This window comes from Doryrhamphus excisus, linkage group LG20 (genome assembly GCF_037039965.1).
Source record: "Doryrhamphus excisus strain RoL-2023G ecotype Guam linkage group LG20, RoL_Dexc_Guam_v1.1, whole genome shotgun sequence".
Lineage (NCBI taxonomy): Eukaryota > Metazoa > Chordata > Actinopteri > Syngnathiformes > Syngnathidae > Doryrhamphus > Doryrhamphus excisus.
The window spans coordinates 2,301,670-2,315,425 of record NC_136376.1 but is presented as its reverse complement, the minus strand read 5'-3'; the positions used below and the strand labels follow the sequence as shown (position 1 = coordinate 2,315,425).

At 40.3% G+C, this 13,756-nt stretch overlaps 1 protein-coding gene across 3 annotated transcripts in view; it reads right to left on the bottom strand.

Moving 5' to 3' along the window:
* The window catches only part of ctbp2a (C-terminal binding protein 2a), a 40,929-nt gene extending 28,395 nt beyond the window's left edge, over window positions 1-12,534 (bottom strand). For 2 of the 3 annotated variants that reach the window (XM_058058348.2, XM_058058352.2), the window contains exons 1-2: window positions 12,256-12,534; window positions 1,059-1,178 (exon numbers count right to left, since the gene is read on the bottom strand). In XM_058058348.2, the coding sequence (XP_057914331.2) occupies window positions 1,059-1,116 (58 nt within the window). In that variant the 5' untranslated portion in view covers window positions 1,117-1,178; window positions 12,256-12,534. Of the gene's footprint in view, window positions 1-1,058; window positions 1,179-1,366; window positions 1,423-12,255 lie in introns of all 3 variants that reach the window. The other variant, XM_058058349.2, reaches the window with a different exon arrangement.
* Between the last annotated feature and the right edge of the window lie 1,222 nt (window positions 12,535-13,756).

Genomic DNA, 13,756 nt, shown 5'->3' with positions numbered 1-13,756 from the left:
AACGACAATGGCGGGGCACTGGCGCTGCTGCCACCTTTGCCAATGCATACTGGGAACGCATATGGAGCGGACATAAGGAGGGTGGAGGAACCAGGGGGAAGGAAGAAGAAGTGACAGGTGTTTGCCATATTTCTCTTATTGCTGTCCTAGTCCTTCTGGCATGTTCTCAAAGGGACAGCAGACGGAACACTTGTATGACTCACTGGAAGCTGAAATCCACACTAAACTATGGCAGTCTGCATTCAAGGAGGAATGTTGCAGCTTGTGCTTCCTTTCCCTGAAGAGATGCTTTAAAAATACGGGCAAAAATATCTAATGCAAAGGTGTGATTGACATTGGCATAAAGGTGTTAGTTTGAAAACAAATAATTGATTAGAGAATTTCTTATTTTTAATAAACACATTCGAAAATAATGTCACTCATTATGGCGTATTTTGCAAATAATTTTGAGAATTAAAAAATTATGTAATCAATTTTGGAATAATGGCCTCACAGCGGGAAGACCACGGTTCGATTCCACCCTCGGCCATCTCTGTGTGGAGTTTGCATGTTCTCCCCGTGAATGCGTGGGTTTTTTTCCGGGTTTACTCCGGTTTCCTCCCACATTCCAAAAACATGCTAGGTTAATCGGCGACTCCAAATTGTCCATAGGTATGAATGCGAGTGTGAATGGTTGTTTGTCTATATGTGCCCTGTGATTGGCTGGCGACCAGTCAGCCCGAAGACAGCTGGGATAGGCTCCAGCAACTCCCGCGACCCTCGTGAGGAAAAGCGGTAGAAAATGAATGAATGAATTTTGGAATATAGCTGTAATAAGCACTGTATTAAATGTAGACAGTGTTCACACAGGCCTGCAATCTATCTGTGGTGGCTGTGAGTTGCAGGTGGGGGTTGGGAGGCTGACATAATGATTGAATCATGATTGAATAATTGAAACTGACCATGTCGCATGGTCATTGTACATCGCAAAGTGAATAATTTAGAAATACAAATTAACTTTCTTCAGTTGCTTCCGTTTGCAAAAGCCAGAACCAAAAATTACATAAAACCTGTCTCACCCTCACAGATTCTGTCCAATCGCTGGCGTTTTACTTTGTGTTTGTCCGTCAGCGCCATGCTTTCAAGGCTTCCCGCACTTCTCCACCTTCACGTCCAAAGCTGTCCAAGCCTCAGTGTGCCTGGAATGTGTAAACAACAAACTAGATTCAATCCAAGCAACCAACAGAGGCAATAAAACATTGCTTTTACTACCAAATCACATTAAAACATACCAAAATTAACATTAATATGTATTCCGCACTGCTAAATGAAGATGTTCCTGTGTTAAATAGTGTGTCTATGCAAGTGAGTAAACAAAGGCATTTACGTTCGATGAGTGATGCTCCTGTGAAGAGCAATCTTCTAATTGGTTCCCGCTGAAGCCTGGGATGGTGATGGAGGGCGGCCATGTTTTTAGGGAGAGGCAAATAGCGATGGAGAGTAAGGCACATGAATGCACACACACAAAGGGATAATGTGGGTCAGTTAGTCAGCAGATAGGAAGTGGTTGCATCAGCAGACTAAAGACATTAAAAAAAAAAGGGTGTATGATGAGTTAGCGTGTCGTTCATTTTCCTCCACGACTCATTTCCTGAAGATTGCGCTGTGGTTCTCGGTGATGCTATAATGACATCTTTGACCGCAATTGGACATTAGCGTTGTTTAGCGTTGAAGCAACAAGGTAGGGTGATGATGGGGCACTGTTTCGCCCATGAGTCAAGTATTTCCCAGACATTAATTTATTGGTGGCGGTCTGCCATGAATGCTACCGCCACAAATACATTTTTTTTTTTAGATTTGGCACAATCTGTTAAAATCAGCCCACAATTACATAGAGCCCAGGCAACAAGTAAGTCAACAACTTCATGTTCTACTGTTAAATCAGGTTTAAAAACATGAGAAAATGTCCACGTCGTCACCCCGTTGCAAAGCAAGGAACTGTGCAGCAGCATCACAAAGCGACGTCTTACGAGGTGATGATTTATGTTCCAAAAAGTGCAATGTAGCAGAAAAAAGGGGAGGCAGTGAGGCGAGGCTGCTTTTAGTTTTCTCTCCCTTCATTAAACCAAAGCGCCGTGGGGCTCCGAGGGGCCCGTAAAGCCGTCACTCAAACTGCTCATTTATACTTTCCTCCCCCTTTAGTCCCAGCTTTGCTTTTTCAAGAGCTTCATCCTGGTGACATCTGTGCAATCGTCGCCATCTTTCTTAGTCTCACAACAAACTATTTCTTTAGGAAGTATATTAGTCGGGCTTGAGTTAAGTGCGCCTTCTGTTGGTTGCTGCCAAGTAGCGAAATCAATATATACTTGCATTGCTGAGAATACAACTTCACTTTATGTAAGACTGATGACATTTTCAACAAACTTCCCTTCATCTCAAACCTAATCCTCGCCTCTTAACTGAACACACAGCTAACTTGTGCTAATGCACATTTTGGACAAATAACAAAACACAGACACAATACATAATGGTGACATTATTGCACACAGCAGCCAAACTCACTGAGGCTTATTGAGGCCTCCTTCTCTCTGCAGCTCCTTTCTCATAATGAACTCGGAAACAATGTCCAGCTATAAAATCTCAACTGGAGTAAATTGGCAATTTGTTTTCTGCCCAGCGCCATTTAATAACAAAGCCTTGCAAACACAACAGTATTTATTTGATGAAATAAAAAGCACCGTAAACATGTCTCGATATTTTGCTGAAATATTTAACCTTGTCGCTGCAGTGATGTTTATGCTTTCTGAGTGCCGTTCGGCTTCGACAAACTGGTGCATTTGCGTGATTTGGCAATACTTGATGACCCAGTAAACATATGGAATGCATATGAAGTTCTATGCCAAGGCAACCCAGTTTTTCCCAGCATTATTCCTGTCGTCCTTTAGCGACAGTGGGGGGTTATTTCATACCAGTCTCTGTCAATTTCAATGTAAGGACGTTTCACCAAAAATACAATTACTTACTGCATCGTAGAAAGATAATAAAATGTTTGATAATACATTCTTAATACTACAATGCAGTATTTTATATCAAAATATGAAATGGAAACAAAATAAAAAAACAATAAAAATCAATGTTACTTGTAATAAACACAAATAATAATATACAAAATTTAATGAATACATATGTTAAGGCTACAAACAAAAAAAAACTAAAATGTTTTTGCTTTCATTTTTGAACTCCTATCGGTACATGTTTATACCTTTTCGATGTTAAGCCGCTGTGTGATGAGTTTAGCGTTTAGTGGAGTTGACCTCCTGCAACTTCCAATTGGTTGATAAGATTCCAATGTGATTCGTAGGTTGCAATGACCCATCGCCAAATGGAACATGCCGTTTAAATCAAGCAAAAGGTGAATTCGACACACACTAACAAAAAAAAACTGGGAAAGGTGGAAGGAACAGTCAAATGTTACCACACTTGCTCCAATTCTAAATCCTCTGATTCCAACATAGCAATACAAAAAAAAAAAACACTTGAAAATGGAACAGCTGGGCCAAGTCCTTCAACTGAGAGCAAGCTGATTAAGCTAAAGAGTACAACACACTAAGGAGCACTGAGCATGACTAATGGGAAGCTTCATGCAACTACACAAAACATGAAAACCCATATCACAACAATTGGCTTCTGCTGCAACGTATATTTGAATAAAGTCACATTTACGTGAATGAAGGAATCGCAATCTCCAAATGATGCATATTAATCAGGCATTTTCCAGGAATACCCTCTGCACAACTCCGGGCTGATTACTCTGCCTCATTTTTCGAGTGTCAGGAGGTCACAAGTGGCAGTTTAAATTGTTCAAATGAATGATCTGTCCTTACCTAATTAGCAACCGAGCACCTGATGCATATGCAACAATTATAAAAGCACTTAGAAGCCCCGACGTGAGATCACGATTAAAGCGTAGGGGAATGGTGTTGAATGAGTATAGGTTCACTAGTGGTGGGTAAAACATAATAGGGAAACTTTAATTAACACTCATACATTAATTTGTAAGTCTGTTTTAGTTTCACTATCGCAGCATAGCAGCACAATTTAAATGTGCTGTGCTAATTTCGCCATCTATTTTCTAGTTCCATCTATTTTCTCGGAAACCAGAGAGCAAAAAGGGAAGAGAACATTCAAAATCCAAGAAGAGAGATGCACAAACCACAAACAAAACAAATCTCCTTATTGTGAGGTCAACATGCTAACCACTAGCCACTCTGCAGGACAGCGGGTGAGACTACAAATATGAAACATTTAATTTAAGTGCCTAAATAACATCTTATTTGCTTCAGAATATTACATATTACAGTACACGTTGGAATTCATGTTTCCTCTTACTTGAGGCTTACTTGTGACGTATGAATTTGACAATTCACAAGAAATGATCAGGAGCCAGTGGTTATTACCCATAATACTGCAGACATGAGCGTAATGGTGGAGCCCGCAGGCTACCAACGTTTTAGATTTGATCTATAATTCAACCTCGGTTTTGGAACGCCCTTGCTTGTGTATGATTCGGTTTTCAGCAAAAATATTTGCTGAGATTTTGTATGGGTTCTTTGTACACTGCCTTGAATATCATAATATTGTTATAATATCATAACAATATTGTGGGTAACAAACTGTTGCATTGTACAGTTATGTTTTTCACTGAAACAGTGTAATTGTTTTTGTACTATTGCCGTTTGTACTGTGAAAAATATAAACTCTGACATTTATTTTTGTTGTTGCTTCACCCCTATAAACACACGGTTATATCACCGATTATTAAGAATATATCGACAATTACAGTATCGGCGTATCAAGATATTATCACAATCATAAATTCCTTGCTGCTTGAGAAGATATACTGCGACTGATTTTGTGACGTATTGTACTATGCAATACTACAGGATGTATTTAAGAATTATTTCTGACAAAACTATCATGTTACCAAGCAAAAGTGCAAACCTCTACCAAGCCTGAACTGTGGAGTGCAGTGTCCTTAACGTAAATAATGACACAGTGTGGTACAAGGTTAATACCTAAACACGCATTGTGTGTATCTATTAGGCAATCTTAACTATCGAATGGTTTGGATTGAATAAAGTAGACCAAAGAAAAAATACGTAGACATGCAGCCAGCCACCTTTCAACCACCTCCCTGCAAGAATACAGAAACTATATCCAAAAAAAGATTGAAGGGCAGAGATGGCTTGAATGCAATTTAGAGGAAAAAGCAGGTGGGAGGTCTTTGCAGTGGAAAGGGGACAAGAAAGGTCAGGGTTGAAATGTAAGCAAGGGAGGAAAATAAATGTGTTCTGGGAGTTATTAGAAATGTTTCAGTAGTTCACATAGTTCGCCTTGGGCAGAAAACACAAGTTCATGTTTATCATCACTTGGACCTTGCAGTGCACAGGAAAGCAAACGCACTTTATTTTAGACCGGTGGTGTTCTAACAAGAGCCCGCCATGTTATCCCACCCCTGACTGCGCTTGTATGCACAATATAATTCCTTTAAAGTACATTCTATTAAACCTCAAGGACTCCCCAGACGAGCATTCAGACGACCGACTGAGTGTGGAGGGCTCAGACTCCCGGGATCGGCGGAACATTAACTCACAACAAATCCTTTTTGTTCAGGATCAGGGATCAAAGATCTTCATACAGCTTAAAATCAAACAAGTCTTTGTGTAAACACGCTGATGAGCCCAAAAGCATACAGAGAGATGGTAATGAGGATGAAAAGACTGACGCCTTGCTAATATCCATATTCATAAACGCAGATAGCTGAGGCGATAAAACATCATGGAATAACATCATCTGTGTCAACAATGAGGAGATAATTGACTATTTTATTTTCCATTCTGGATATGATGAGTGATGAGAAGCATGTAGCATGTTGACTCCCCGACATCATTTAAATCAACAGCGGTCGTAACAGTGCAGTTTAGGAGTCAAACACTTGCATGGACGTCTGCCAGCTTTTCTTGTTTGGCCGTGTGCCAGTGTTTATGCCGAGCAAAGAGGCCAGTATTAGATCTATGGAAAAAAAAAAAAAAAAGAGAGAGAGACAGCGGCGGAGGTAGTTGACTGCAAGGATGAACTCCTGGCATTTAAAAAGCAAAGACGCTTTGATGACAGCTGAATACTGAGGACATTTTATTTCCGCCTTGAATAAAAAATGGAAGCGCCTGTCAGTCTGTCTACCTTCCCCACTCCAATATAAGTCGACAAAAATATGAGTCGTCTTATATTTGGGGTCTTGAGACTTACACTTCAGTTAGTGTGTTTTCAGTTTATGTCAAAAATGTACACCAAAATTTTGCCTCGCCTCGTGTACATTTTCTGTGTCAGTGTACTAAAATGTGCACTATATTCATGTTATTAATACAAGATGTGAGTACAGCTATGTTCTTCACGTACACTACCGCTCAAAAATTTGGGATCACTTGCAAATGTCTTTGTTTATCAAAGAAAAACACATTTTCATGCATTTCACAAACAATTTTTTCCATTTCACAAACATTTTTATCCATTTCCCAAACAATTAAAATGAATCAGATGATTTTCAAAAAAGGATGTACATTTTTGCATAGAGGCCTACTATCAACAATCTGCATCAATCTCCTGGTATGGTTACTAATCCAAACTCATCATTTTATAAGGCTAATAGATTATTAGAAAACCCATCTAAAAATCTGAAAACTAAAACTAAAATCTCTTACCATGCAGTTAACTACTCGCTTCAGAGAGCAGCACAAACTGGGTCTAACAAGGACACAAAAACGCTGCACAACTGTGCAAGAAGACAAATATCTGAGAGTGTGTAGTCAATCCCAACCTCGGCCATCTCTGTGTGGAGTTTGCATGTTCTCCCTGTGCATTCGTGGGTTTTCTCCGGGTACCTCACACATTACAAAAACATGCTAGGTTAATTGGCGACTCCAAATTGTCCATAGGTATGAATGTGAGTGTGAATGGTTGTTTGTCTATATGTGCCCTGTGATTGGCTGGCGACCAGTCCAGGATGTACCCCGCCTCTCGTCCAAAGACAGCTGGGATAGGCTCCAGCACCCCCGTGACCCTCGTGAGGATAAGCGGTAGAAGTAGAAAATGAATTAATGAATGTATTTAATATGTATTACAAGAACCTACTCAAACATGAGGGCCAATCAAGAAAAGAATATCAGTCTTAAGTGGTCGAAAAGGCTAAGCAGCTTTTTTCTGAAGAATTAGTAGATGTAGTGAAATAGTTTGATTGCTAAGAGAACTAAAATCTCCTTCATTGTGTCCAAATGTGAGTATCATCCACTCTAAAGTGGCCAAAAAACACTCTATCCCCGTCAGCATGGACGAAGTGATGCTCATGCAGCAGAATGGCTAACAGAGTCATTCATCCTCGCTTCATCTCTTTCAGTTTACAGCTTCCCCAGCATCAGCAGGATGCATCCTCCTGACACAAGTACATGTCAGCCGCACCGAAATAGAGACTCAGCAACAGACACAATGCAAGCCTTTCTCCTCCTCCACATGCCACTTCTCTCTCAAGAGGCTCAGACAGGAGAGAGTGGGCAGGAAGGAAAAGGAACAAAACACATAACAAGGCGGGGGGGATTGGACACAATATGCACTTGTCACAACATTAGGTACACCTGCATGATAAAAAATTCCGCCTTTACGGATGGCCAGTTTTGATTGGCACTGTTTCTTTAATCGCCTTGACATGAAAGATTAAAGATGGTGGGCAAATAGATTTTTTCTTCAAAGAACAGCAAAAGAAAAACAAAAAATGGGTTCCATAATGACTGCCTCATTAGTCAATGCAAACACTGATGACAGAAAAAAGGAACATTCATTTTGCATTTACATCACTGCTCTGCATTAAATACAAAATAAATAAAACAAAAAAGATTGTTGCCAGGCAGAGTTCAGGTCAATGCAAACATAGGTACATGTCAGCTAAACGACAGGGGCAAAATATGATAAACATATCAGTATGGTGTAGTGCAAATTGTTCAATTAAATGTTGTTTAATGTTATTTAATGTTGTTTAACCCTAACCCTTAAGTTTTTGTCAAAAATTGACGGCCTAAAATTTTGCCATTTTTGGGTGCGACTGGAGCCCCTGTTGAGTGTGTGTGAGGTTTCCCCTGTTTTTTTTTACCCGAAAAGTGCAATTGAAGCAAGTTGAAAAAAACGGAAAAAAACGACATACTAACCCCTTATGTTTTTTGTCAAAAATTGACGCCCTAAAATTTTGGCATTTTATGCCATTTTTGGGTGCTCCTGGAGCCCCTGTTGAGTGTGTGTGAGGTTTCCCCTGTTTTTTTGAGCAAAGGTGCATTGGAAGCAAGTTGAAAAAAACTTAAAAAAAACGACATACTAACCCCTTACGTTTTTTGTCAAAAATTCACGCCCTAAAATGTTGGCATTTTATACCATTTTTGGGTGCTCCTGGGGCCGCTGTTGAGAGTGTGTGTGAGGTTTCCCCTGTTTTTTTTTTTTTACCCGAAAAGTGCATTTGAAGCAAGTTGAAAAAAACTGAAAAAAACAACATACTAACCCCTTACGTTTTTTGTCAAAAATTGACGCCCTAAAATTTTGGCATTTTATGCCATTTTTGGGTGCTCCTGGGGCTCCTGTTGAGTGCGTGTGAGGTTTCCCCTGTTTTTTTTTTTTTACCCGAAAAGTGCATTTGAAGCAAGTTGAAAAAAACTGAAAAAAACTGAAAAACTGAAAAAAACGACTTACTAACCCCTTACGTTTTTTTGTCAAAAATTGATGCCCTAACCCTAACCCTAAACCAAACCCTACCTAACTGATCATCATTGTCTTTGAAAACACCAAAAATCTTATAGCACAGATGTTTCTAAAAAAGATCATTCAGAAATATTCCACTCCTGAGTCTCTTGCAGCAGGACACACTCATGCACGTTGACATTATTATTAGCCGACAGCAATAACAATTTCATAACGTCGCTCACAGGAAGCCTCTTGCATTCCCTCCAGCAAATGTCCGAGCTGCTTGCAGGTGGAGCATCCTTTCCAAGTTCCATGGCTGCTAATGCTAATGTTAGGCCATTAGGAGCACTTTGGCGAGGAAATGGCTCATCATTAAGGAGGAGCAGTAGGGAGGTTATTAACTGCTTTGAGCAAAACTTCAACTGTCAGAAGAACCAGGAAGAGTGAATATCCTACCCCATCCCTGCTTTATAAAGTCTGAGTGAGTTAATAATGCAGAGTAGTGTGCCCGCCCTCTTTTTTTTTTTTTTTTTGCTGTTTAACTCGTTCAATCCCAGCCTTTTTTCAGTACCGGCTATTTCTGACCATACTGACTGATTTTTATATATAAACCTGGCGCCTACCAAAGGACATATTAGACTCTCATCTTTCCAGTGCACTGCGATTGGCTGGCGACCAGTGCAGGGTGTACCCTGAAATCAGCTGGGATAGGCTCCAGCATACCACCACAACCCTAATGACGATAAGTGGCATAGAACATGAATGGATGGACGGACAATACTACTAATGCTAAATGACACTCTTATCGAGGTTGTCATCCATGTTTTTTGTTTATATAGGATTTTTCCCATTTCCTACGCCTGGAATTTTAACATTAATCCCGAATGTGGGAATGCCAAAACTCGACCTCGCGGCTGTTGTTGCATTTACGAGTACAATACTTCTCCAACAAAGTGTACATCCTGTCCATGAATTAAGCTCAAATGTTTTTGTGCAGGGCTGTACGGCGGTTGAGTGGTTAGCGTGCAGACCTCACAGCTAGAAGACCTGAGTTCTAGCCCACCCTCGGCCATCTCTGTGTGGAGTTTGCATGTTCTCCCCGTGCATGCGTGGGTTTTATCCGGGTACTCCGGTTTTCCTCCCACATTCCAAAAACATGCTAGGTTAATTGGCGACTCCAAATTGTCCATAGGTGTGAATGTGAGTGTGAATGGTTGTTTGTCTTTATGTGCCCTGTGATTGGATGCCGACCAGTTTAGAGTGTACCCCGCCTCTCGTCCGAAGACAGCTGGGATAGGCAACCCTCGTGAGGATTAGCGGTAGAAAACGAATGAATGAATTAATGTTTTTGTGCATTCCATTTCATAGAGGAAACTACAAACAATAGTCTGTTTTCTAATAAATACAGTGCAATACCCGCCGTGAATTTCTCTTGGAGATTAATAAAGTATCTATCATGTAAAATCCTACAATCCATTTTCACTATGCGCTGGATTTGTTGAGCGAGCTACAGCTGTTGAACCGACTTTGCTTGGCGAGGGTGAATATTTTTCCCTGCACATTTTGGATCATATCCACAGACAGGGACTGCCGGCGCCCACACAGACAGAAGATCAGAGCATTTGATGTCTTTCATCACTGAGGAGAATCAAACACCTGCTGCTGCCTGCTGCTGCCGGCCTTACCGAACTTCACAGCCACCACCAACAAGAGAAACAGGCGCTGAACATTTGTAGAGTGCGCGAAATCTATTCAACACACAGAAATGTTTGAAGCCTTTGAAATGTTAAGATAGCACATAGCGGCTCGGAGGTGGAAAACTGTTTTGCCTGTCACAACAGTACAGCTATTGAGACGACAAAGCTCACAGTGAAATCCTGTTTTCAATGTTTAAAGCGTTGAAAACGTCTTTAAATGAATTAGAAGTGTGTTTCGGTTACAAAGCTGTGATGACACTCCTTGAATCGTCACAACAAAGCTACACACTAAATAGCATTACAATTTTTGGAGCGATTGTGGCGAGAAAGATGTACACAGACACAGGCAAAAACAACTACAAAGCAAGAAGAAGGTTGAGGGAACCTAATATGAATCAACAGCAGTATTTTGCATCATTATAATAAGATAATAATTGGCAATGAGCAATCGCCCACTACTTGTCAGTTCTTACTTTTTCATTAAAGCATACAGTAAGTAAGTGAGCGTCCAGACAACATTGTTGGGCTATACTGCAAATTTTGGTATTGAAGTATTGTTGATAAAGACTTTTAACTTGAAATTTAATGTTTTTGTCTTGAACTTGTTGATTGTTATTGTAATTCAAATGAAACACAACATCAACAAAATAAAATTATTCATTCTGATATTGGCATGAAAAGGAGATATTGGATCATATCAGTATCGGTATCTGCAATTTGACTGTAAAGTATATGTTTTGCTCATTTATGTAATCTAAATATATAGTAGGTGATTACCATTGACAAACTCGATCAATATCGGTAAACAGGTGTCGTACAATGGTTGTGACATTGTGAAAATAAACATAGAAGAGAACTGAATGAGTGGTTAAATAGCTGGGCTCACAGCTAGGAGACCCGAGTTCAATTCCACCCTCTGGTTTCTCTGTGTGGAGTTTGCATGTTCTCTGTCGCGCTGCTAGTTTGCCATTTAAACAGCTGGAATATAAATTATTGATCTATTTGTAAACAGTATGTTTGGAAATTTAATAAAAAAATTGATCATGATGACTTTGTTGCACGGCGGTCGAGTGGTTAGCGCGCAGACCTCACAGCTAGGAGACCCGGGAGTTTGCATGTTCTCTCTCATGTTTTCTCCGGGTACTCCGGCTATCTCCCACATTCCAAAAACATGCTAGGTTAATTAGCGACTCCAAATTGTCCATAGGTATGAATGTGAGTGTGAATGGTTGTTTGTCTATATGTGCCCTGTGATTGGCTGTACCCCGCCTTTCGCCCGAAAACAGCTGGGATAGGCTCCAACACCCCTACGACCCTTGTGAAGGTAAATGGTAGAAAATGAATGAATGAATGACAACTGAACAATATAAATATAATCAGGCTAGTATCAACCAGCTACTGATACTACTATGGTATCATTTTGGATCGACCGTCTCACCCCTTGTGCCCAACTCCAAACAATAGCGCCTCCCTCCTCCTCCTGCTCCACTTCTTCAACAGGAGCCTCCTAAATTTAACAATACATAAACACATGAAGAGATAATAACAGAAGGAGTCGCGCAACTGCTCACTAATTGAGTGATTAGCTTCATGCTAACAGTGGTCATCTGCAGGAAGTTAGCTTAAAAAGCCAAACTTTTACTCCTCGTATGCTTTTAGGTGAGATTAGTTCGGGAGTGAGTCCCGTCCACGATAAAGAGTAGCTGGGGCGGCGTGGGGAACACGTGTCAAGTCATTTAAAGCGTTATTAGATTATTATTGTTATATTGTTATTAGCATGTTTGGTATTAGTGTTCAGTTTTACCTCCACTGGATGCTGAGTGACAGTTGAAGCGTCGGATCCCGGAAGCAGCATCGCAGGCTACACGCGTTGCAAATTAGCTCCCATTTGGATCATGGATGAAAAAAAAACAAACTTAATCCTGAATCTCCTTTGCTGGTGAGTGTTTTTGTTTGTTTTTTTTATACGGAGGGGAAGTGTATAGCCTCGAATGTCTCCTGTTGTTGACTTAAACGGCGGGTAAACAATATCCTGGTCTTCTTGGTTCCCTCCTTCTAGGATTGAGAGGTGTGTATCACTTTTTTCCCTCCCTCCTTCTTCCTCTGTCGCTTTGTGAATGAGGCGGAGCCTTTTTGCACACTTCTCTCTCTCTCTCTTTCTCTCTCTCTCTCTCTCTCACACACACACACACACACACACATTTGCAGCACTTGGAGATGGGACAGTGGGAATGTTCTTGCAATTTCACGCCTACTTCCTGTCCCCTACTGCATCCCTGGGACTGGAGGTGTGTAATTTTCCAAACCATTAAAAATGACAATCATAATTTGCATTGGCACCTTTACGTTAAAAAATGTGGCAAGGCAGAGTTCATAGGTCAAATTCCTCACTGCCCCAATTTTAACAGTTCAAAAAGCTTAATTATGACTGTCACACAGGTCAATGCAAAAAATGGGAGTTTAACTCACACCTGTCATATTTGAATTGAAATATTAATTTTGAGGTTGAATCACTGCTCTGTATGAAATATACAACTAATAAAAAAATGTGGCCAATTTGCCTCTTAGCATATATTGGTAGGATTATTTAGCTTACATATTTCTTAAATGTGGCTGCACGGTGGTCGAGTGGTTAGCGCGCATACCTCACAGCTAGGAAACCCAAGTTCAATTCCACCCTCGGCCATCTCTCCCACATTCCAAAAAAACATGCTAGGTTAATTGGCGACTCCAAATTGTCCATAGGTATGAATGTGAGTGTGAATGGTTGTTTGTCTATATGTGCCCTGTGATTGGCTGGCCACCAGTCCAGGGTGTACCAGGCCTCTCGCCGGAAGACAGCTGGGATAGGCTCCAGCACCCCCCACGACCCTTGTGAGGATAAGCAGTAGAAAATGAATGAATTAATTTCGTAAATGGTAACCCTTTATTTTTTTTTAGAAATGAAAAATCCAAAGAAAAAGCAAAACACACACAAAGTTGATCCTCTTTTGAGTGATATTTTTCCAGAAGCACATTGTTCCACTTTTGGGGCTATTTTTTATCCTTAATTTGCATTAGCACCAATGTAAATTAAGGGGTAAGAAATAGAAATATCAATATAGAAACAATAATATCTAATAATAATGGGAAAAAAACATATTTTAAAATGTTAAAAATGTGCTTGATATGTCAATACATTCAATTTCCAGTTCTGTGGTTATCATCACACTTTTCCTCATAAGTCTTCATCCCAAAAACACACACAGCACCTTTGATCGCTTGAATATTTCAAATTGTACCACTGCGGTATGCAAATATTTATC